The 25,000-nt window shown below is 36.8% G+C and overlaps 7 protein-coding genes across 7 annotated transcripts; 2 read left to right on the top strand and 5 right to left on the bottom strand.

Moving 5' to 3' along the window:
* Nucleotides 1-631: 631 nt before the first annotated feature.
* Nucleotides 632-5,890, bottom strand: pak2b (p21 protein (Cdc42/Rac)-activated kinase 2b). Its single transcript, XM_020918762.2, has 15 exons — nt 5,658-5,890; nt 4,691-5,016; nt 4,508-4,614; nt 4,257-4,407; nt 4,002-4,033; nt 3,798-3,908; nt 3,579-3,711; nt 3,437-3,500; nt 3,303-3,351; nt 2,634-2,746; nt 2,437-2,554; nt 2,247-2,346; nt 1,888-2,084; nt 1,592-1,729; nt 632-1,509 (listed from the first exon to the last, which is right to left on the bottom strand). The coding sequence occupies exons 2-15, from the start codon at nt 4,878-4,880 to the stop codon at nt 1,423-1,425; spliced, it is 1,590 nt and encodes a 529-aa protein (XP_020774421.1). The 5' UTR covers nt 4,881-5,016; nt 5,658-5,890; the 3' UTR covers nt 632-1,422.
* Nucleotides 5,891-6,166: 276 nt separating this feature from the next.
* pigx (phosphatidylinositol glycan anchor biosynthesis, class X) lies at nt 6,167-8,905 on the bottom strand. Its single transcript, XM_055165372.1, has 6 exons — nt 8,741-8,905; nt 8,541-8,604; nt 8,327-8,459; nt 8,032-8,248; nt 6,822-6,928; nt 6,167-6,340 (listed from the first exon to the last, which is right to left on the bottom strand). Exons 1-6 carry the CDS (start codon nt 8,802-8,804, stop codon nt 6,200-6,202), a joined length of 726 nt encoding a protein of 241 aa, XP_055021347.1. The 5' UTR covers nt 8,805-8,905; the 3' UTR covers nt 6,167-6,199.
* A 225-nt stretch (nt 8,906-9,130) lies between these two features.
* Nucleotides 9,131-9,984, top strand: cep19 (centrosomal protein 19). The gene is made up of 2 exons (XM_020918808.2): nt 9,131-9,416; nt 9,503-9,984. Exons 1-2 carry the CDS (start codon nt 9,287-9,289, stop codon nt 9,844-9,846), a joined length of 474 nt encoding a protein of 157 aa, XP_020774467.1. The 5' UTR covers nt 9,131-9,286; the 3' UTR covers nt 9,847-9,984.
* ing5a (inhibitor of growth family, member 5a) lies at nt 9,930-13,024 on the bottom strand. The gene is made up of 8 exons (XM_020918807.2): nt 12,750-13,024; nt 12,035-12,106; nt 11,701-11,867; nt 11,514-11,625; nt 11,329-11,425; nt 11,115-11,250; nt 10,959-11,020; nt 9,930-10,878 (listed from the first exon to the last, which is right to left on the bottom strand). Exons 1-8 carry the CDS (start codon nt 12,784-12,786, stop codon nt 10,839-10,841), a joined length of 723 nt encoding a protein of 240 aa, XP_020774466.1. The 5' UTR covers nt 12,787-13,024; the 3' UTR covers nt 9,930-10,838.
* A 51-nt stretch (nt 13,025-13,075) lies between these two features.
* Nucleotides 13,076-16,725, top strand: plekhb2 (pleckstrin homology domain containing, family B (evectins) member 2). Its single transcript, XM_020918790.2, has 8 exons — nt 13,076-13,213; nt 13,706-13,755; nt 13,831-13,983; nt 14,068-14,170; nt 14,249-14,288; nt 14,711-14,797; nt 14,979-15,087; nt 15,368-16,725. The coding sequence occupies exons 2-8, from the start codon at nt 13,719-13,721 to the stop codon at nt 15,508-15,510; spliced, it is 672 nt and encodes a 223-aa protein (XP_020774449.2). The 5' UTR covers nt 13,076-13,213; nt 13,706-13,718; the 3' UTR covers nt 15,511-16,725.
* Nucleotides 16,726-17,015: 290 nt separating this feature from the next.
* On the bottom strand, nt 17,016-21,128 carry LOC110154736 (vacuolar protein sorting-associated protein 4B-like). Its single transcript, XM_020918765.2, has 11 exons — nt 20,916-21,128; nt 20,293-20,404; nt 20,070-20,214; nt 19,673-19,728; nt 19,440-19,559; nt 19,174-19,330; nt 18,932-19,080; nt 18,596-18,677; nt 18,309-18,528; nt 18,044-18,184; nt 17,016-17,612 (listed from the first exon to the last, which is right to left on the bottom strand). Exons 1-11 carry the CDS (start codon nt 20,934-20,936, stop codon nt 17,511-17,513), a joined length of 1,305 nt encoding a protein of 434 aa, XP_020774424.1. The 5' UTR covers nt 20,937-21,128; the 3' UTR covers nt 17,016-17,510.
* Nucleotides 21,129-21,504: 376 nt separating this feature from the next.
* Nucleotides 21,505-24,740, bottom strand: ankrd29 (ankyrin repeat domain 29; the record flags this gene model as incomplete). The annotated part of the gene is made up of 8 exons (XM_055165371.1): nt 21,505-22,012; nt 22,094-22,192; nt 22,288-22,383; nt 22,718-22,816; nt 22,932-23,030; nt 23,465-23,563; nt 24,145-24,243; nt 24,642-24,740. Coding segments are annotated over 8 exons (774 nt in total), but the record flags the coding sequence as incomplete, so codon positions are not given.
* Nucleotides 24,741-25,000: the final 260 nt, after the last annotated feature.

Here is a 25,000-nt window from a genome sequence, read left to right as displayed (position 1 = left end):
TTATTTGGGTTATTTAGGTGCAACTCACTGTCTGAGGACTAGGCGTCGGGCGATGGTCTTCTGGGTGAAACAGTAGAAACGTGCCAGCTCAATGTTGTCAGGATTTTGTGCTAGAACACAGTGTGCAGCCTGTTGAGATAACATGTGTTTGACCGACACATTAGCTACATCTGTGCTAATGTTGACATGTGAACGTGTGAAGATCGTAAACCGTTTTCTACCTGATAGAGAAAGTTAAGTCGTAAGTAGGCATCTCTATCCTTCAAACCTGCCATATCACCAACAAATTAATCCAACGTTAATTTTCACTGAATACAACGCAGCCCTTCACTCGAGTCGGTGTAGCAATGGTGCCAAGCAAACGTCCGGGTCACATTTCAAAATAAAACTGCATGTTCCATCACAGTCGTAGCGATCAAACTTCTAATATTTGCGTAATGGTTTTGGCACCAAACACTTTCACAAAAGCAGGTGTATTTCCATTTATTAGAGTGCGCAGACAGGGGTGTTAGTTCAGAACATTAAAACAAAATCATAATTCCAGCTTTTGTCTTCTAACTATTGCCATCCCGCTCCAGCTACACAATATACACGAGAAAGGTTTGAGGCTAGAAGGACACAAAGGACAGAGTAGGACAATAACTCACTTTTAATAACAATAAAGAAGAACGTATAAACCCTGTCAATCTAACAATTTAATCTGCCTGTAAGGTGCACCTGTGATATCAGGAGACTAGTGATACTGACAGAGGAACTGGTACAGTAGGCCAGGTTTGGCAATTAGACTGCCCGAGACACAGTCTCTTAACACTTCCATTATCATGAAATGCTGTGGATTGTTTCCTATAAAACCTGCAAGACATAAAAGTCCATACAACACGTCTAATGTTGACAGAGCCAGAATACAGTATAGCAAGAAAGGGGCACATATGAAATTCAAGTATCAAAATAACTAAGACAATGACAAGCTGAAAAGGTAATTACAAAGGTAGTAAAAATCATGGGAAAAGGACACAGACATAATCAACAATACATTAGGCAACAGTTGCATTTGTTTAAGGCAGTTGATTAAAAAAAACAAAAAAAACTAAAAACGAACTAGGCATCTTCTTCATTCCAAGTTAAATACAAGCCTAGCCCTAAGTTGTTGCCAAGATATTTGTTGTACAAAATGACTACGCCTGACTCTTGAAATTAAGCACTTGTTTGACTTGTCTTCTGAAATCTGAGTTCATGCGGACAGCGGTGGGGTGTGCTCCATTTTGGTCTTCTTCACAGTGAGGTGTGTCAGGGCATTTATGGCTGGTGCATCAAGAGTGGCAAATCTCTTAAAAACCCTCAGCCTATTGTCTGGCACAAAATCTAATTCATTGGCACATTTCGGTGCACAGCATGGGGACGCATGCGAGCTACTGTGGACAGCTAACGGTTGCCTTTCATGGCCTCCTTGGCTGCCAGGATGAGGGGCGTGAGACTGGAGAGGGGCTTGGCCAGCTTCAGGAACGGATGCTGCAAACCAAGAAAGTTGTACAATAAATTAATACATAATACATTCTAGAACTTAAGTGAATGGATTATAAAATTTACACACCTGCAAGAGCTCTTTGCCTCCACCTCTTTTCTCCACATCCATTTCCAGACAACGATTGAGGAAGTCTCTGAAGACTGGGGAGAGCTTCTCTGGGTTTTGAAGTTCAGGAGTGCCATTGGTGGCAATCAGGTACAATGCCTAATGGGAAACAACATTAGCAAATTCTGGGTATAATTAATTTTGAAGAATTAAATAAAAAAATAACTGAATAAAATCAGTAGTCATCAAGAATGAACAAAACAATTACTTAATATTATACCCTTGAAATACCCTGGAGGTATAAAAACAGTTCTTACACGTAGTGGGTTTTCATTCAGATATGGAGGCTCTCCTTCCACCATCTCGATGGCCATGATTCCCAAAGACCAGATGTCAACTTTAGGTCCATAGGCTTTTCTTGTCACTACTTCTGGGGCCATCCAGTAAGGTGTGCCCACCATGGTACTTCTTTTGCTCTGCTCTGGAGTTATTTGTGCACAGAAGCCAAAATCCGCTGCAGAAGACAATAATTAATGTGGCTCACGCACATTTTTATTATTATTTTCTTTGTATTAAGAGCTGCACAAAACCACTACATTTCCCTATTGTTAGACCAATAAACTTCTATCTTATCTAATAATTCTAGTAAAGCTGCAACACCATTAGTAGGACTTACTGAGTTTGACGGAGCCATCCATCCCAAGTAAAACATTGTCACTTTTGATGTCTCTGTGGATGACTTGATTGGCGTGCAAGAATTCCAGCGCTTGTAAACACTAGAGATGTTGAAATAGATAAAATGGTGATTTCAAGTGTTTGAGCTATATTCAATAAATGCATATGCTTTTTTTCAGCATAAAACGTACCTCTCGGCAGACAGCAGCAATCTGAGCCTCATCCATACAAGTCTCTGTCACCACATCTGTCAATGAGCCTCCTGCCAAATACTCCATCACCACAAAAAGTTCTTCCCCCATTAGGAAACTAGCATAACAAGACAAATTAATTAGATCTTTTTTTTTTTTTTTTACTTACACATTTTGAGATGTCAGTCATTTTTTACCTGTCTAAAAAGTTGACAATGTTGGGGTTCTTCAGTTCCTTCATCACCAAAATCTCATTAATAATGAGTTCCTTCTTCGGCTGTTTTTGTAGGTTGATCTGTTTGATAGCCACCTATGGCAAACATAAAATAAAAGGGCAGTTGTTCAGGACAAATATATGTTTAAAAAACCATGCACCATGCATTACTACAATATTAATACTGCATTGATTCATATGCAAGTAGGGGTGTGCAGAAATATTGATATAGTGTATCATTCACATCTATGTGATCTATATTGTGGGCTGCTGCATCAATCGCCAAGAGTACCTTTTTGGTATATTTTACTCAATTTTTTTTTTTTTTTTATAGTGCTACAGTTTTGTTGCTTGTTTAGACACATATTCACTGTTTTGATGATCATTATTGGTTTGTTTCATATTAACTTTGCACAAGAAGTGGTTTAACAGAGAATTTTAGCATCCCAGCCATGATTTAGACTTTATTTTTATTGAACCGTATAGAATTGTTTTAAAATATGCTGTATCGAATTGAAAGTGCACTGTATCGAGATATGTATCGTAGCCTATATATCGAGGTATGTGTTGTATTGGCAACTTCTTAATTATACCCAGCCATATATACAAGTCTCAATTGCATGGTTGGGATAATTTTTTCTTTTATTCCTACCTCTTGTCCGGTTGCAACATCAATGGCTGTAAATACTGTTCCTGATGCTCTGCAATATACAAATTAACCATTCAACTCACATTTATTTTACAGGCAATTATATAATGTCAAATCAAGTTAATTCAGTCACTTACCCCTGTCCAATTTTCTCATATCTTGTGTACTTCTTTTTGGGGTCTCCAATGCTAACTATGGTTCCTGTAAGAATTTTAGTACATACATATTTGTGTACACATATACATGAAGCAGTCTAATGAGAAAATAAATAATATTTACTCAGTTTGTCCATAATCTCCTCATCAGACATTTTGTTTTTCTTTTTCTGTCTGTCAGCTGCTTTAGAGGCTGCATCACCATCAGGGCATGTGCTTGGAGCAGGAATAGGATCAATAACTGAGCGGGTATACACCTGTGCAGAAAAAAATAATTAAGAAAAAAGTAAATTAATGTTATCATTTGTTTTATTTGTACTTTTAATACAACTTTGAAACATACACTTTTTGTATGCTCTGGTCTTGGAGCCACAATCGGAGGAGGAGTTTCATCATCATCATCATCATCAATGTCTTTAATATTTGGAGAAGGTTCAGTGCCTTTTTTGACAGGCTAAATTATTGAGAAACAAAACATCACCAATGCAAAAAAAAAACAAAACATTGAAGATCAACAATCACATCTATATAAATGTGAAGAACTTACAGATTGAGGGCCTGGAGTGTATGCATCTTTTTCTGTGAAAATACAAATAAAAAGGTTAAGCATTCAATTAAATGTTACTCTTCTTTATTAAGTGTGAATTCAGTGAACAAAAATGACCTTTGAACTTTTCACAAATATACAAATATGTTTTATGAAACAATGAATCACAACACAATAACATTATTTTTTCTAATGGCAAAACAGTATACAGAACACAGTCATCCAGTTGAAATTCATTTTGAGCCCAATACTCACCAGAAGAAGATAAGCTGAGGTACTTTTGACGTCCATTCCCTGTAGAGTCATAAAATTTTAAAACATCGAGCACGGCTTGTGGGTTTTTCTTCTGCTCTGACTTTGTGATGTTGGACGTCTGGAGTAATCGTGCCCACTGCTCTGGCATGCCCTAAGCGAGAATGTCAACAGTTGGGGAATATTAGTTAAGCCTTGACAAATACTGTATGTCATGCAAGTTATTTGATGAATTAAAAAGACCCCAAACTTACAGTAAACTCCCCTGTGACAGCATCAAAGCCTACATGGATGGTGTGTTCAAAATCTGAAGGAGGGGAAATTTCTGGACGCTCTTTATCTCTGTCCTTCTTTCTACCACCTGCAAAAAACAAATGAATATGCATCCAAATACATTCATCTGCAAACAATAAAAAGACAAAAGGATTCTATCATACTTTTCTCAGCCCCTGAGAAAATTGAGATGATTTTGTTGCGAGGTTTCCTTTCTTCGGGGACAGAGGGCAGAGGTTTGGAGCTATGGTTGGCAGAGAGAGAGTCTTTCCCAGAGCTGGTGCTGAAGATGGTGCTGCTCATGCGAACAGGTGGAGCAGGAGGTTTATCCTCGGCGTCTCCGTTATCACACATTGTGGTGCTTTGAAATATCACAGGGCAGAGGGGCTCGGTGGGGGCAAACAGACAGAGTGAGCCAAGCAGCGCTCACATCAGCATGAGGCACTCGTGAGCTCATGCACAGCCAGATGAAGAATGCACCAATAGGTACCTGCAATAAAGAGATGCACATTAATTTCCATGCAAAAAATGATTGCAAACGCATGTACAATGTATTAATGTATTTAATATATTTCTGCTCAGAACTGTATTTCTAATTTCAGACTACGGTTCCTTATACTAGACCTATACCTAGTTAGATAGGCATATTAGCATATTAGTAAGATAGAGAGTAAATTGTAATGAGAATGCCGTGCATAATCATGAGACACTAAATGTGCGAGGTGGTGTAACAGTCTTGTATTTACAATTTTGTTCTTTTTCTTTTATAATTTCCAAGCACAGATTTTTACTTTAAACGCCCTTCAAATGAGCAACAACAGCGGGGCGGCTATGTTAGCACATAAGGTTAGCACGAACTAGGGTGCTAGCAATCAGCTAATGTTAGCAAGATAAGCTACACTTTCAATACACTGGATACCACGAAGTTTTCACGCTAGTGCTTACATATATCCGCAAGATTTTAAGATAATTATATACATTTGAGAATGAAAACTACTAACAGCAACGAGTTAAATGTATGTATGAAAAAGGATACTTTAGCAACAATACTGCCTGTGAACTTTCGGTGTAGATAGCGCTTTATTTGTAACGTTAGCTTAGCGAAGACGGCACAGGAGCCGCAGAGCTTACCGGAGAAATCCACACCAGCTCAACTTGAACACAACTTCACTCCAGATCAATCCACGACACTTCGTCTTACCCTTATTAATCCATTAAAACGTTTCTTTCGCTATACAGAGCCTCGAACACCCACCAGTTTATATAAATTAGAAAAATATGCGAATATAACTATTTACAATGCAACTTTTCTTGTATCTTCTGGGCCCTTGGATAATTCCGCTATGGCGAAGGGGAAGCGGAACTGCCGACCCAACCCAAGTCTATTCAGTAATGTTTCCAATGATTGGTGTAAAAGTCCATATTTCCATTTACAGCAAGAAGCAGTCGAACAATATTATAAAAAAAAATATTTCAAATGGAAAACTAGAAATGATTTTTTTTCTATTCAAGTATTACCCAGAGGGCTACTTCTAAATTACTTTAAATAATAATACTTTTAAAAAGCATGTATCAGATTTTATGAAATATACTTTATTATTATATACTTTTTTCTTTATTTTTTGGTTTTGTTTTGAAAAAAAAAAAAAAAATTGGAATAAAAATTAAAAACTCTACATTTCATATGTCCTTGTCCATGCTGATTTGGTCAGTGCCACAGTGCAGATTATTGTCACAAGAAGTGTCCCTCCACACACAGGAATGACCAGGGATGCATCTCCTACTGGAAGTTGCAGCGTCACAGGTTCAGGCTGCTATAGCACAAGACAAAAACATTTAATATTAAGTATCAATGAGCTAGGATTGTTAAAGGATCTGTATATAGATTGTACTCTAGGAGTTTTATAAAAGGAACTACAATCACAATTGAGCCTAGGTCGCCAGTGCCTTAACCAGCATATAGAGGACACATACAAGTGTTTCCCCCCCCCTCATTCTCAGTATATGTCCTGCCCATGCCTCAAGCTCAGAACCTCCAGAATTCAATCACTGAGCAGCAGTGGCTGCTCTAGCAGTAATTAATGGTGGCTAAGGTAAGGACCAAAACACCAAATTTCTGAAAAATAACTCATCATATCCAATGTTTTTGTGATAAAAATGAATCAGGATTACAGTTGACATCTATCTCGTATCTGGGGGCACAATTAGGTCATGTTTATGGAATTTTAATGCATAATTTTACAAACAGTTCCTTTGGAGTTTACATATAATGACAAAAAAAAAAAAAAAAAAAACCTCTTGAGGTTGAACTTGAATCCACTGACAGGTGCTTGAGTTGTCTGCAGTGCAAGGTGCATCCACAACAGTTGTGGTGAAAGAGTCCAAGTTGTTGAGTTGTGTGCCTTTGAGAAGACAAAATTAAAAAAAATAATTACAATTTAGACATTTTTTAAAAACTTGAAGCTGTACATGGTTCTGTGTTTAGCTCTTGTCTCTCAGCACGAAGGAATTGAGTTTGCATGTTCTCCCTGTAAAGCAAAAGATGTTCATTTTGTCTTCTTATATACTTTAACTTCTTGGGTTCTTTTGAAAGACAATGCAGTAAAGTGTGTCAACAAGATAAACACACTTTACTGCATTGTCTTTCAAAAGAACCCAAGAAGTTAATGTTCTCCCTGTGTTTCCTCCATGGGTTCCCTTTTCCCATAGTAGCAATGTGTGTAGGTGTGGCAACTCAGAAGCCTCAGTCATTTGATCTATGGAATTTTGAAAATTGTACTGTATATATAATGACACATACTGCAATTTAACTAAAGCTGTTTATAAGATAGTGCCACATTAATAGTAAACAATTGAGCACAAATCTTCTTTATTAAGATCAGTCTACATCTTTCTCTCACTAGGGCTGGGTATCATTAAGGAAGTTGCCGATACGATACAAACCTCGATACATAGGCCACAATATGATACATATCTCGAGACGATATATTTCAAGTCGATTTGATAAAGTTCAATAAAAAATTATGTCTAATGATGGCTGTGATACTAAAAGTCTTTGTTAAACCACTTCTTCTGCAAAGTTAATATGAAACATGCCCATTTTAATCATCAAAGCAGTGAAAATGTCAAATGTGTTGCATAAACAAGTGTCCTTCCTCTAAACAAGCAACAAAACTATAGTGCTGTAACAAAATAATTTTGTAAAATATACCAAAAAAATACTCTGTGATGTATCAATACAGCAGCAGTAGCACGATATTGATACTGTATCATCACATTAAATTATACTATTTATTGATATTTCAGTATTTTTGCACACTCGCAAGGGCAGCAGTCTAAGTCCTTGCTTAGACTGCTGCCCCCGCGTCCCGGCCCTGGATAAGCGGAAGAAAATGGATGGATGAATGGATGCACAATCCTACTCATGACTCATTCCACCTCAGCTGAAAGATAAAGCCTTTGCTTTTATTGTCAATTCAAAAATGTACAGAAAATATATGCTTACAAGTTTCTATACCCTGCAGCAGCAGACTGGGAGGATGTATGTCTACAGAAGTGAAAGCATTCCCATGGTAAGATGGTTTTTGGTACCGACCATGGATAGGTATGGTCAGGTTTATTTGTCCAGATGTTAATTCTTCTAGATGTGGAAATAAGTGTGTGACAAATCCTGAGGACTTGTGGGCTGGCGTCTCAAGGTCAATGGTTGAGTCTAGTAGCATCTTACAAACAATAACAAATCATCAAATATCAGTATAGCGGTAATATGTATTTAATAATTCAACCACCACATCTTTTACCTCCCAGTTTCGTTGATCCTTCAGTGATGCAAGTTGAAATGGGTCAACATAGATGTCATTAGGCCAGCTGTAAACTAGCAAAATCTTGTTGAGAAGACCACTATTGTTGAACCGAATAATCGTCACCAATTCTCTTCAACACAATAAATGGGAGAGAATTCAGTTAATCTGTTATTGATGATTCATGCCTAATTATTTACACATGGAATAATACCTATGGAAACCTGACTTTTTAAATTCCATTGATACTTTAATGTGCTCCAAAAAGTTGCAGTCATCTGATGCATCCGCAAAGAACATGAAACAGAGGCGGGGAAGGGATAACAAATAAATACATAAGAGAAATTAAGTTGTAAAATTTGATTAGTTTAGCTGACACCAAAACCAACTGCATATTCAGGTTATAAATCTTACCATGTTCATTAAAAGAGTGGCACGTTGATAAACAAGCCAGTGTCAAAAACAATAGCGAAAACATCAAATCGATAGCGGTGAGCAGCTTTAAGAGTTTACTTGTTTGATTGTTATGAATTATTTCGCTTAATTTTGATCAAAATGTTTACGGAAAAGATTTCGAAGGACCCTTGCCTGAATAAGGGCGTTCTAACTATGCCTGGTTAGAAATGAGTAATACGAGCCCAAAAAGTAATCGATAATAATTTTGAAGCTTTAAAGAACTTCACATTTTCTTCTAAATAGTTACAGAGAGTAAAACTCGTTCAGTAAGAATATAAAGTGTTAAGTGTCTACATTTAAGTTAAGGAAAACAGGCTTCTCTGTGGATAGACGCTCCCATCTCCGGCTGCCCAGGCAACCGAGCGGTAGCACAGCCGCTTATTTCACTTCTGCGTCTTTTTCTTCCAAATACCCTCAGAAAACAAGAGAAGAATGTATTTTAGAGGCATATTTGCATTAATGTTATAGTTTGGACTTCGTTGGATTTGATGAAACAGTCTGAAGATGAACTTTGAGGCAAAGCGATGTGGGGTGCTGTTTAGTCCTCCATCGATCATTTTAATTTATGAAAACAAGTCAACCAACAAGCTTCGGAAGAGAATCATCCCTGTGCGGAAATACTCAAAGGATTCAGGTACCAAATTGGTGTGACATCTGATTCCTTTTTATTTGTTTGTGGATGGTGAATAACGGCCTTTCTCTCCTCACCTTGACTGTCAGACTATAGGAAGGCAGCAGAGACTCTGAAGAGCCATCCTCGCCATAGGGACTACCTCCAGAGTGTATCCCAGAGCCAGCTTGAGAGACTGCACATCATTTTACGGGACCACATGCAGGGCCTAAGCCTGGAGCAAAGTCTCGCCTCTTTTCGGTTAGACCCTGAGCAAGATCTCAACAAACTGGGTGACGATGAATTGGCTCGAAAGAAGGGCAAAATGGATGAACTCTTTGAGAAGAACAGAAAAAGAAAAGACGATCCCGACTTCGTTTATGACGTGGAGATCGAGTTTTCAGCAAACCAGGAAAAGTGCAGCTGGGATGAGGAGTCAGATGATGGATTTTAAATTGTTATATAAAATTAATATATTTTTGGACTTGCAAACAACTAAATATTCAAATATGCAACACTACCCGAGACAAAAAAGCATTCATAGTGGAATAATATTTATTTGTTATAAAATACTGACTTTGCAAAATACAAAGACTTTGGCTCCTCAATTCTGGTTTACACCTACACAAAATGATTTTCACAGCTAACTACAAAGAATATCCTAAAACTCTATTAAATAAAATTTGAATTTTGACATACCACAAATATATCTTTGGAACACATTCCACAAAATATTGGTTTATATTGTATAAAATATACTGTTTCAATATGTTTGAAGTTATGAATAAAAGAATAGGCTTAAACAACACAACATAATATAAAAAAAGCCTGCATACCAAACTACATTAGGAAAATTTCATTCAAAGTGCTTATAAACCCTTTACATTTGACAAGACACTGTGCGACTGACCATTAGTACCACAATACATTCAAATATGTCGCAAATAAAAGGAAAAAATTATGATTGAATATACACATTTTGATAAAAAATTTACCAGTGTCAGTTGCAGTCATTTACGCAGTGCTGATATGCCTCTTAAAACATAATATACAAAAGAGGTAGGTAACACAAAAAGGAAAGAGATTGTAACTTTTTTGCCACCATAAACAATTTGAATATTTTTTTAGAAAGGGAAAATTCTCAGCAGGCTTTTAATTCCTTAAAAATATAGTTCTATGTAAAATTTTATTCAAGTTTCCTAAAGTCTAAATCCAGAATTTTTGCACTGTTGTGCTACCTTCAATACAATTTACAAATCCTGCAGCTGACCTGGATCATGCACATGCCAAGACATAGGATTAAAACAGTGCCAAAAGTGTATTTCAAATCTGGATTTGACTTTAAAGCAAAGCATAACAATTTTGTTTTTCATTCAGAAATGTTTTAGCTGAAATATACATATTCATGTGTTACACAAAGCTACAAATAATATAAAAATCTACATCCTATTTCTTCTTTCTGTCTTGAGTGCATCTTGGACAAAACCTGCAAAAAAGAGATAATTAAGACTACAAGCACAAAGTATACTGTACTATTATAGTGAGAAGTAATACACAACTTCTTACCATTTTCCTTTGGGTTTTGTAGTTAGATCGACACATGCAAAGTGAAACCACTCAATCGGACACTAAAAAAAAAAACAAACAATGTAGGTTATTAGGTTGTTAATCTACCACAACAATACACATTATGTGGTATAATAGTTTTGTAACAAAGCCTACATCAGGATTATCACATCCAATCATCTCTCCATATGACACCTGATGGCACAGACAATAGGTGGGCTCATTGGGATCAACTGGCATGTCTAGGACATCAGATGGTTGCATGGGCAGGAGAGCGTCACTCAGGTCTGGGCTAAAATAGATAAATAATATTGTATTAGCTTTCTGATATCATCTCTATTTCTCTAAGGGATCAGAAATGTAGTCTTACCTTTTCATCTTTTTCTTTCTTGGTGAATCTTCATCAGAGCCTTTCCGCCCTCTTCCTCTAGAGCCACGCTTTTCCCGCAGTCCCCTGGATTCTGCTTCTGTATTAAGAATGTATCACTATGTTATGACATATTATTATCATTATTATTATTATTACTAATGAATAGAGGTGTTGTCCAACATTACTTTTTAAGCCTCTTCCTTCTGCACTCTCATAGCCACTGACTTCAAGTTTTTCCTTAAGCTCATTCTCAAATCTTGCAAGATCTGCATCTAGACGGCGAATATGTTTGTCCACCTTATAAAAGTATAGAGGCATGTATTTTAATAACAGACCAACTACAAAATGTGCATAACACTAATAAAAACATACCATTTCATAGGTCTGCATTGCTAGCTGGACCTTGTCATCACTAAACTCTTTGCATTTGCTGTAAGCATTTTGTATCTTCTGCAGGTGATCCACTCGCTGCTCTGATGCCAAGTTCTTCACATTCAAAATATATTCTTCAGCCAGTTTATCAATCTCTGCCTTTTTTTCTGAAAAATGAAAAACAGGAAAAAAATTCTTACAAAAATACTCTTTATTTATAGTTTACATTCTATTATGACAGTTGTTGCTGCTCACACGTAGGTTAATTGCAAATTATGCAGTAGCTATTCTCAGATACAGTGACTGAAGCTGAATGAATGTTATGTGTGATTACCTTCTGTCCTATTATCAAGATCTCGCATCAAAGTGAAGTTTCTTTGTAGCTCACATGGCAGGTTTTCAATGCCTACACACAAAAACACAGTAATTAAGAAATTTGGGGCAGTTTTATATTTCAAATCAACTGCTAATTTTTCCGTTTACTCATATTAATAAAATCTAACATTCTCTGTATATATCACAACCAGCATTAATAATTGCTCTATTGCAGCCCCTCGTGGCTGGACAAAGTGGCACACTCCACCCAGGCGCGTAAATGCTTTCGAGAAACGCGGACACCAACAGGTTGAAAATCATGTAAATTGAATAGGCATCAAGTAAATCAAACTGAACCAAATCAAATAAAATGTACATACTTGCATGCTAAAACATGAAAGTCCACATTTTGTTCACATATTATGGGCCTATAAAGGATGTGTCCTAAATAAAATGTAGTGCGCATGTCGGTTCACTAAAACCCATTTAAACGATTAACATAAAAGAAAATAAGTAATTTCTCTGAATCTTATATCCTTAGATCGGTTTAAAACGCAAAACAGCGCTTTACATTACTGCAGGCTAGATTACGATAGCGTGCTAGGTTGTTAGCATTAGTTGTAAACACGACCTAACGTGTAATTAATCTGATGACTTTTTAGTTTTATCACTAGTAAATTATGTATTAAAAGATGCGCTACTGTTATAGGTAGTTGATACTATAAGATGCTTACTGTCAAGGTAATGCTCCAAGTAAATAGCCGTCGCCATTTCAGATGTAGCTTGTATGCTATTCAAGTGTTAGCTCCTGTGAGCGGGGTAAGTTTGTTTTGTGACTCTGCGTTGACCGGGCGGACGTCACTGTTACTGAGCGGGGCTGCCACTTAGTGTGTGTTAGTATCATTAATGTTTGTCAAATGTGGTCTGAAATCGCACCAAACATATGTAGTTTTACTGATTATTGTAACCGAAGATTCGTTACAATTTAAACATTTAATTTGTGTTTTGTTTCTATCATATCAGAGTCAGCTGGTGCGATGCGTCACCGTTCCTGCTGGGTGGGCGGGGCAAACCCAGAAATTTCGACGAGAAAAATAGCCCTCTGTCCTGTGTGGGCCAAGCCAGCGGGGTCTCCTCAGTCCAAGGGAAAACATCTCCAAATCAGGCCATTTCTTCGTTTTCCGTGCTCCATATTAAGGTAGGTAAAGTCTGGAATAGAACAACGTCATATGGAAAATAATGTTAAATGTGATGCAGAATCATTGCTCCAATAAGCCTAAGTAAAAAAAAAATGTTTTATTTCTGTATCGGCTACTTGTCATCCGTTTAACGCTACTTTATCTTTTTAAGACTTGCATAATATTAAAGCGAATGTCAGCAGGTCTAGCCCTAGCCATTATACAGGCCTCCCAGTTCTTCAGTAGCTATGTAAACACTTTGTCAAAACAATAGACTTAACTTTTATTCAAGCATGTAGGCCTAGTCTTATTTAAGTGGGTCAAATCAGGATAGATCATGTATCTAGATGTAATATGGTGTCATTCATATTGCAGCCTTTGAATAAATAATAGTTAACGGCGCCTTTATTTTGAGGCCATCTGCCAAAGTCACGGGGTGCTTAGGATCACGTGACACGCCCTATATTATTCAAACAAATAATTGTGTAATAAATAGTGTCTTTATTGTTCAGGTTTTCCAGTAAAATGGCTATGGTAAAGAGTGGGTGGCTCCATCGACAAAGTAAGTACTGACTGTAACAAATCTATTAATACATAGGCTATTTAATTTACAGGAATCCCTAATGCTTGTTTTTAGGTACCATACTTCGCCGCTGGAAGAGGAACTGGTTTGATTTGTATTCAGATGGACGTCTTGTGTTTTACAATGATCAGCAGAGACGGGACATGGAGGATGACATCCATATGAAGATTGACTGTATCAACATTCGCAGTTCTGCCGCATGTCAAGGTGGGCTCTCTTCTCATAGTCAGTTGTAATAATAATATCATCTTGGTTTTAAGTTACTGACTTATTCCTATTTCATATTACCAGACCTAAATCCACCTGAAGGAAAGGCACGTGACTCCTTGCTCCAGATTGTGTGTCGGGATGGAAGGGTCATCAGCTTGTGTGCGGACAGTGCCGACGATGCTTTGTAAGCTAATGTTTGAAAGCAGTATTGTTTTAGTTCCTTATTAAGCTTGTATTAATATGTAACATTTTATAATTGCAGGGCATGGACAATGGCATTCCAGGATGCTAGGGTCAACATGGTAAGAGTGTGCTTTATATAAAATAAATACATTACTATATTGCAAGAACACATGGATAGTATGACTGGGCAATATTGCAAACAAATTAATACATTTTTTGTTTTCTTAAACAAGACAGCTACTTCTAGTCACTCCAATGCCATTTAACACAAGTCTAGCCCCTGCCACAAACCACATTTTAACTACCACAAGATCTGTCTTGAGCTTTTGATTAAAATCCCTAATCTTTTCATTTGAAACAGTCAGATCACAATATGATTAAAATTGGATGCATTTCAGAGCGCTAGTGGATAGTTAAGTTTGTACATTTTTATATTATGTTGTTTTGAAACTGCCCAAACTGGTAAAGGTGAATTTCATGTAAATATCAAATAGTCTTGCTGTTTCTGTTAGTTGTCTTATATTTTGCATTTATCTTCAAGGTTGTTGCAGCTCCTCAGATGGGTTTTGTGTCAGAAACCATGGCTTCAGCTCCACCCCCCTATTCAGAATATGCTCCAAATCCCCAGGTAAACCAAACCAGAGGGGATTATGCTGTTGTTTTGCTCTCTGTGTTGCACCCGAAGAGAAAATCAAAAGCTGATGAATTTTCACAAAAGTAGCGACATATATTTATTTTGTCTGTATAAAACCTTTACTTATCGCCATGCTATTATCATTAAGCTGTCATGTTTTTGTCCTATTTTTTAGGTCTATGTTCCTGGTCCATATGGAGACTACACTGCTGCTCCACCAACTCAGATTGTGTACTCATCCAATGGAGAGCCATATGCTGTGGCTTACCCTTATCAATACCAAGGTAAAGATAAAATCACCATTCATTAGACATACATACATCTTGACAATTTCTAACCCAAATACTTTACTTTAATAATTTTTGTTGTTCATTAACTTTGGAATTTAAATGAACAAGAAATATACTTTAGGGTAATATTTTTTTAAATTGTGTGACCAATTTTGTTTTAGTGTTGAATATTCTCTGTAAATATGAACAATACGTAAGACTTTTAAGGCAATAAGAAACGTTTGATATTGCTTTTAAGAATCATAACACTGTACCACCCATCGTCATGTTTCAGGTGGGTACATGGCCCCTGGTCCTGGGGTGAACCACGTCATCATTCAGGAGCAGCGACGGGACAATGGGGCTGACATGGCTATGGGAATGCTGACTGGAGCTGCCACTGGTCTCGCCCTCGGATCTCTTTTCTCTGTCTTTTAATATAGATTTACTCGAAAGTACACACGGTTAAGCCCAATGTTATTCATATGCTCGGAAATAACCTAAATCTCACAACTAAATAAGTGAAAGAAAGGATATGGGATTAATATACTGTGTGGAGTGTCCAAGACCTACTCCATGTGATTGTGAAAAAAAAAACTAAGACCAAAATAAAAATATCAAGAAAATAAATATTAAGAAGTCAACATTTTTCAACATTTGACAGTTGTTATAAAGATGATCTTACTTAGAGTCTGAATAACGTAGTACAATTTAACACATGCTTACCACTGCTTTGCCTCTTCCTAGAAATTGAGACTAAAAATTGTCTGAGCTGTAAATAATTTTGGTCTTTGTTGTACTTGGAAGCACATTGTACTTTATGCTGTGGCCATTATATTAATAAATGTGACAATGGCCATATTATAAGGTACACCCTCATTTACCTGATTTGATCGTGCACTGTAGCTCACTGGGTTGTTTCTCTTTTTAGGACATTTTTTGGTCAATTATACCTATCACTGTAAGTAAATCTATTTATAGATATATCTGTATAGAACAGCACTTCAGCTTTTTGACTTCTGATATTTATCTTCAAATCAAAGTTGCTTCCTTGTTACTGCTTTATTATATTTTTTCATCAGAAAAGGTGTCACTAATGTGGCCTTTGAGTGTTGGTTTAAGTTGAATCATGAATGTAATGGGCAGGTTAATTACTTCCTGTTTTCCTAACACTCCTTGCACTTTGTCTTATGCCATGACCATTTCTAAATGGTTACCCTCATTGCCTGCTTTGAATGATATCAACCAAAAAGTGAATATTTATTTATTGTAATTCTAATTTATTTAAAGGGTCCTTTTATTTCATTCATTTGTTTTCAGCTTTTTCTATTTGTTCAAGTAGCTTTGTATTTGTTTTACATTGTTGTTTTCATCACTCGATTGTGCTTTTTGTTCTTATATGGAATCATATTTTCCTTGTTGTGTAGCATAAATATTTAGCAGTTTCTCAGGTTACTTGTGGTGATATGCAGGCTTCGGTAAATGCACAAAAAACAGCAATAAATTAGCATTTAAATGTCTTATGTATATACACAGTTTTGTGATAAAAGCTTAAGGCATGACCATGTTTGTTTTAAATTTGCTTGAGTGAAGTCATATGGGTCTTCTCTGTACATTATAATGGGTGCATTTATAAATATATCCACTTTGGCAGCTGCTGTTATGTTATTCTGTTTTTTTTTTGTTTTTTTTTCAGTTGACCCATGTCTCAAATACTCAAGTCTGTATGTATAGTAACTGCCTTCAGGATATCCACATGTATTTAATTTGCTCTTTAAAATTAATTTAAGATTCAATATTTTGGAAGTTGTTAGTCATCTCATTATCATAATGAAATCTTATCTATAAGATTATTAGCACAGAATTACTTCAGGTTAGTACTTACAGCTTAATGATGTCATCTTGTATATTGTGAATGTACAAAAATAACAGTGCTTACTAAATACTTTCTAACTAAAATTGATTTATTAATTAAATAAACTTCAGCTTTAATTTAACAATGCTTGTTTACTGAACCCCCAGACCAAAATTTATAATACACACATCTTAACAAGTACAAAGTGAATTTGAGTTCTCAATAATAATAATGATAATGCAATAGTGCAAACATTAACTGAAATTTTAGCATTCTGTATTTCTATGTTGGCAGTAACAGATACCCCCAAAAGATAATTACAAAATTTACAATTACAAATATTGAAAAATGTATAACACACGCAAATATAGTCATTCATGACACCTTCAGCATAAAGATAAGATTTCATTTAAAAAGAGGTTATGAGTGTTGATGAAGTGTTAAAAGTGCTTTCACCCAAATTATTAATTTAGGGTAAAATCAATCAAAACATAAAAAATTAAACATGTAAACATAACATTTAGTAAGTTTAAAGTACGTTCACAACATTTCTTAAACCATCAGCTGTATCAGTGAAACCTATTTATCCCTCTTGACCGAAGTCCTCAGTGAACTTCTGCAGTTTCTCCAGGTCCTGTTCGTTTACAGTCGGTTTTGTGTTGGCCAAAGACCGTAGCATGTCAGACTGCAAGAGAAAAGTGACACATTGTTTTACATCATTTATTTATTATATATTTTTATGTATTTATGTATGTATTTATTTATTTTTTCTTCAGAAAAAACAACACAAGCACAGGACGAACATACAAGGATCTTAGAGCTTCAATGAAGTTTTGGCAGTGATAAAAATGGCCAGCATTAGAATGGAAAGGAGAATGTTACAGCTGTTAAAATTAGGAATTTTTGAAATGTACAGAGCACAGTAAACATTGAATATTATGGTAATGTGGATGTTACAGCTGCCAGACACGATGCCTAAGATTAAGGAGGAAAGTCAAGAGAAAGAGGACACAAGGCACGAGAAAAAGAAATGCTGAAACTGTTGCAGATTATTGCCTGTATCAACCTCTGGAAGTGTCCGAAAGGAGAAAGAAAAAAATTATGCTTAGAGCTCACCATAGAGACCACAGGCTCCAACAGTTTGTCTCCAGGCACATCGACCCATGTCAAAGCAATGGCATTGGGGTCTCCAGGTGAACAGGGGGTCAGGAGGTCATCTACCACAACATCAGGGTTATTCCAGGTCGAGCCCCGTACCTGAGCCAGACCGAAGGCAAGTGAGAAGTGTTGAATTTTACAAAGCACAATTACAGCACAAAGCCAACACCTACTGTATCTGCACTCTCAAAAGTCTACATTTATTAAAACAAATGAAACTTACCTTTTTGAAGTGGGTAGCTGTCTGGACCTTCCTCACTGGCTGCATGAGTGCATCTCTCACAATGATGCTGATGTCTGCTCCTGAATATCCCTCAGTCTTTTTGCCCAGAGTCACAAAGTCCGCCTCGGTTAAACTGTTGGCGGTGGAGCCCAGGTGCAACTTGAACATGAACGAGCGAGCGTGTTCCTCCGGAAGAGGGATGTAGATGCGTTTTTCAAACCTTCAGAGACAGAAAATATGTTGTTTTTGAATTATTTAAGACATATTTATTACACTAATGCACAAACCTTCTTCTGATGGCAGAGTCCAGAGTCCAAGGGATATTTGTAGCTCCCAAAACCAAGATTCCCTCATTATCGTTTCCAACACCTGAGAAGACAATCTTGTTAGTATGTAAACTATTCAGGTCTTTCAGTGTGAGCATATTAGCCTACAATGTAACATGTGATTAAGGAAATGGAGTGGTCACTGCAACCTTTCCCAAGGGATCTTACAGGCAGCCGAACACAAGATGGTGCTTTTATTTATTGCATCTTTTAGCAAATGTCATAGTATTTTATCTGAGGTGGATGGGGCCTCTGTTAATTTAGTACGACTGTTGTAAATTGGGTGTAGAGTCGTACCCTGCATCTGGACCAGAAACTCAGTCTTGATCCTTCGAGCGGCTTCACTTTCGTTCTCACTCCTGGAGCCGCACAAAGAGTCAATCTCATCGATAAAGATTATAGATGGTTTGTGTTCTCGTGCCAAAGAGAACAGGTTCTTCACCAACCTAGTGTGAGACAACACAAGATAAAAAATATTAGTATGAAGTCATTAGTAGTAGTAGTAGTATTTAAAATTCTGTTATAATGAACCGTCTTACTTCTCACTCTCTCCCAGCCACTTGGAGACCAGGTCGGACGAGGAGATGGAGAAGAAGGTAGAGTTATTGGCTTCTGTGGCCACTGCTTTAGCCAGATATGACTTTCCTGTCCCTGGCGGGCCAAACAAAAGGATGCCCCTCCACGGAGTACGCTTTCCTTCAAAATAAGTAAGAATAACCTCACTTATATTACATGCCCAAAATACATACAGTATAAAAAAACATAACATAAAACATAAAACATAAATTAAGTGTTTCTATTGAACCTGTGAATAGATGGGGGAATTTGATTGGTAAGATGACAGCCTCCTTTAGAGCTTCTTTGGCTCCCTCTAGTCCAGCCACATCATTCCATTTAATGTTGGGCTTTTCCATGACAATGGCCCCTATAATGCAAATGTAAAAGAATACAATTACAAAAAAAACCCCAAAACAAACAATTAATAATATGCTATATTTAGTTTTTAATGCATGGAGTTATCAAAAACACAGTAATTACCGGAGAGTTGATTTTTAAACTTCTTTTTCTCAGTGTCCTCATCATCACTTTCACTTCTGACAAAAACAGAGCACATAATAAAATCTAGCAGTCACAGATGACAAGATATTATGGCTGGGGGCTGGAGCCAAGGGTACACTGTCTACCCTGGATTAATATATAAATGGCAACTACATCCAACTGTGTGTGCAAAAGTGTTCCAGCTACAAACCAAACAAGTTATGTTTACAAAGCTTTCTCATATGTTTTTATGGCTTCAGGTAAATGGTTTTACTCCATTTGTCTACACATAGTTGTTTCTCTGGACTACAGAACTAAATACAAAACTGATAGAACATTCTTGACCATCTCTTGTTTCAAAAATATATTATTTGATGAATAACTGAACCATTCCCACCCCTTGTTGTCCGACTCTTTGACTGGTTTGGCAGGAGGCGTGGACTCCTTCTGCTTTATGTACTGCTTCAGCTGCTCCGCTCTGTCCAGGTATTCTGCACATTTGTCTCGAATGCTCTGTTTGGCTCTATCCCCCTGTGCTTCATCTGCAATCAAATAGTCATTAAAGCACAGACAAATGACAAATATAACTGTATCAATATAGTTAGAGAAGAATTTCTTACATTTTATAACATGTAGGAAGTACTGTATTGCACCCTGGTAGCAACGGAGGGCCTCTTCATAGTTTTTGGCCTTGTCCTCTTCTGATGCTTTGTTGGCAAGATCTATAGCTTTCTAATGAAGACATACAATATCAAACAGTCATGTAAGTTATTGAATCAGAAATAAACTGAAAGAAAAGTCATTTGTAAGTTACAGGTGACAACAAGATGAATTAAAGGCTAAAGCAAATAAAGCAAAAAGTATAATAGTAGGCGTATGGAAACTTATTCATGGGTTTCAGTCTCTTGTTAACATTTTTAGGAGTTTTTAACATTTAATACAATTATTAATTGCTATGGGAACAGTTGTAATTTTCCATCATTCTGAAATTCGTGGATAGACTGCAGTAAAATAAACGAAATATAAATCTCAACCATATCCTAAACCTCAGCTGTAATGATTCATCAATGACGTAAACCACCTGACTTAACAATAAAGGTCAACAATAAAATCTATCTGACTTTAAATATTAATTTGTCTATAAGCTGATGATAATTATTACAATATATTAGTAATAGAAGTATTTTTATTTAACAACATTCTTACGTAACAACTTTAACTACTGTAGTTGTAATCTTCTCACCTGTAAATTGCCTCCTGCCATTGTGCGCTGCTTTAAGAATAAATTAAACCGAGAAATCAGATTCGCCTATAACAGAATGGTAAACACGCAACCGCTTCGTTTTTCTTTTACTATTTAATTTCCATTTCAAAACAAAAAAAAACTCAAGAAGGCGCGTCTCTTCCGCACTAGCGAAAAATGTTGTGACTTCCGCGGTAGTCACGTGACAGGTTGTCCTCTTTAACAGGTGTTCAGCCCATAGACAGAATAAAAAAATACGTCCATGTGTTCAGCCCATTGACCTACAGATCCATGATTCAGCCAAATGCGATGTGCCATTTATGTAAAGGAACTCTATGGAAGATTTTGACTTGAAATGTTATAAATATGACCCATCTGTGTCCCCAGATACAAGGAAGACATTTTCATATAAAATATAGGGATAGCTTTTACTGATAACACGTATAATGCAGAATTATTCTTAACACATTAGGGTTGTTTATGTTTACTTATTGTGCTATTTTGTGTGACATACCATTAAATATGGGACAACACACGGGGACATATCACCTGTGCTTTGGCTGTCAGTTTTATTACATTTATTACAAAAGCAAAATAAAAGTCTGCAACTTATTACAACACTTGTGGTAAACAAAATAAATACTTAGATCAACAGCATGAAGGAGATGATGTACCAGTGCATCTCAAAAATGACATATTGTGGAAAAACTAATAAAAAATACAGTAAATATACAGTACACTAAATGACAGCTTAAGTTTGTTTAAAAAAAAAAGGGTTAATTACATACATTAATCTATCAGTTAAATGAAAAATAGCATATGCATTCCCCCACAATAGTTGTATTTTTTAGATGCACTTGTATTTGGCAGACATTCATTTAGGTTACTCTATTTTGATATGATACAGTATACTAGTACATCTTTGGCCATGGTCAGTAGCAGGCTCCATGACTGTTGAATAATTGATTATCGTTTAGGCTAGTGCACATCACGGCGAGGTCATTAGTCCAACATCAACTGGGCCCATTACAGATGCTCGGATGTAGGAGCCTAAGGATTCTTTCGTTTTTAGTGAGATCTGCTGGAAGTTCATTATTCTGCAAATTAGACATAAAACAAATACATTTTAAGTAAGAAAGCATACATTTTACAATTATTTTTAGATGTAATAGTTATACCTTGTTGGGTAATGCTGGGTCAGCACTGGCTCCAAGCAGCAACTGAACTGTGCGTAGATCACCTCCCAATACGGCGGCATGGAGGACTGTATAACCATTCTGTTGGAAAAAGTAAATAAAATTAACAATATGTTCTAATTACAGATAACAAATACAATGCAATTCTATTATCGCAATAGGTTTGAAAATTGTACCTTGAGGACACCAAAGGAAGGAGAAAACTTGAGAAGTTCCTCTACAACACTATGATGTCCCTTTAAAGCGGCTTTGAATAATGCTGTGGTGCCATCCTTTATATAAACAAGTGCAAAACATATTTTAATGCATTGAAAAGGTGAATAAAGATCTCATTTGAAATGCCACTTTAAATTTCTATGTTAATAACATTCCCACTGCAAATACAGTTTGCGTGCCCCTATTTGCAAAATTTTGATAAAATATAGTTCATTCATAAGACATTATGGTCCATGGCCACGGCACAATCTGTTAATTAAAAAAAAAGGATGATAAATACACACTTCTAAACCAAGTTGCTGCTCCTAAGATGATTTTACAATGTTTAAATTTTGGGGCCCATATTCACATGTGCATAATTAGTTTATAGCTTAAATCCTTAAATTTTACCTGTCTGTCAGCATCCCGATCTGCACCTCTCAAAAGTAGAACTTTCACCACTTCACTGTGCCCCATCTGAGCTGCCATCCACAAGGGGGCAGTGCCATCCTGATGAGCACAACAGATCGATGTAGTGGAAATACAGCAGACAGCAGCCAAAACTACAAGGTGTCCTTTGCAAATAATGATTGAAAATGCAAACGTGGACATGTCTATACTTTACCTCTCGGCTCTGGTTCACCTTGGCACCAGATGACAACAGCTGACGGATGACTGTCACATGACCTTCCTGAGCGGCCAGAAACAAGGAAGTGGCTCCATCCTGAAACAAAAAAGTTTCAGAATTATACTGTAACATATCTGTGATAATGTGATAGTATTGAACACACTGTAACTAAATGTGTATAAGTTGTACCAATGCACTCCTGACCATCAAGATCTGGAGAAGAGCCCTTGGCACTGCACTGCACTCGCATCAATCATTTGAATAACTGTTATATAATGTATCCATTCAAATCAACACAAGTGAGTAATGCAAAATGGCAGGCCTGTTTTCCATTGCTGATATGGCAAAATGCCAGTCATGCCTTCCTCTGTGCTCTCTTGTAAACACGAGGCAGGATCCCCGCTGAGGGCACGGGGGGAACTAAAGATCACATCCCAGATGAGAGATGGGTTATCTGGGGTTGTCCTGACTCCGAGAAGGGGCAGAGGAGAGGTTATAAGATTGGGATGTTCAGATGTGGAGGGACTTACACTCAGCTGATCATGAACACTGGCCCCATTCTTAAGCAGGACGTCCACAACGTTGGAGTGTCCGTACTGACAGGCAACAGTGAGAGCAGTGCCTCCATCCTGCTCAAAAGAAAGAAAAACAAACAAAAAGGCATTATATTATGGCATAATCATAAATAGATATCATGTGTTGAAAATCTGTCTGCATTGATTGGCTATGAAAGCTGAATTTATGATTGGCACCATTCAATTATTATCATCATCACATTTTGATCATTTGGGCCTACACAGGCACACATTTGTTTATATAACCTACAGAGATATTTTACAGCTTGATAAAAATATTTGATCATTTTTAATCATGCCTCTTTAATAAATAGTAAGATTTTTGATGACTCATCCATCCAGTGTAGACTGGCTTGTGACCATAATTGTTTTCTGTTGCCTTTACAAAATAATCCGATCTATTTTTGGCATCATGGGAATTCACAATGTTCTTATCAAACAAGTGTCTAAATATTCAATAAGTCATTTTTTGTGCAAAATTTCTTTCATTTCTAACCCTCAGAAGCTGCTGATCCTATGACTCACTCACAGCCCTAGACATGTTTAGATCAGAGCATTTTTGTCCCATACGCCCACTATTATATCAGTATTATATACAACCTCCAGCCAGCGCCATTGTGCCCACAGCAGCATACCTTTGTCTGGCAGTCAGTGGAGGCTCCGAACTCAAAGAGCAGCTTGCACACGTCATGGTGTCCCTGCTGCGCAGCGAAGAACAGAGCCGTCGAACCTGTCTGATCAGGGACACAATAGAAAAGGCTATTTACTTGTTCCTTTACACCTGCCTTGAGAACTTTACCCTGAAATACCACAGAGAGCAGTGATGTGGGGCACAGTTTAAGAAAGGTAATCAGGGTTAATGTACCTCTGGTTTTCTGAATGACATTTTTTTATGTTTATATATTAATAGTTTATGTTTGTATGTTTTATGTTTGCTATAACCTTATGTGCAATTTCTTGATATATTTGAAATGCATATAAAACTGCATTTTTATTCATATGCCAACTAATATTGTCTTGTGGAGTTCTTCCTGAAACACTGGTGAGATCTGCACCTTTCTCATACAGTACAGATGAAAGAAAATTGAGTAATTGTTCTATTCCTTTTTTTTGTAGTTCAGTGTAATTGTACCTCTCTCTGATAGTTGATGTCGGCTCCTTGCATGATCAGCTCCTTCACACAGTCATAATGTCCGCTGTAGGAGGCCACCATCAGAGCAGTGGTCCCATACTGAGCAGAAAAACACACGCAATTAATCAGATGCCCTTTGATAGCGATGGCATTCATTTTTCCACAATAAGCCAGTTTCATTAATTACATAACCTGAGCAATATGATGACTATACAATATCAAACTGTGATCTGGCCTGACCTGGTTCATTTGTAAAGCATGCATATATACAAAATATGTTACATAAGCTTTTAATTTATAAAAAGACAAAGTTAACATGGAAATGGGCATTCCAGTCAGGGGGGTTTCATAGATGAGCC

The sequence above is a fragment of the Boleophthalmus pectinirostris genome, unplaced genomic scaffold, assembly GCF_026225935.1.
Source record: "Boleophthalmus pectinirostris isolate CB_2022bp ecotype Guang Dong unplaced genomic scaffold, ASM2622593v1 HiC_scaffold_702, whole genome shotgun sequence".
NCBI classification, from domain to species: Eukaryota; Metazoa; Chordata; class Actinopteri; order Gobiiformes; family Gobiidae; genus Boleophthalmus; species Boleophthalmus pectinirostris.
This window is presented reverse-complemented; position numbering and strand designations above follow the sequence as displayed.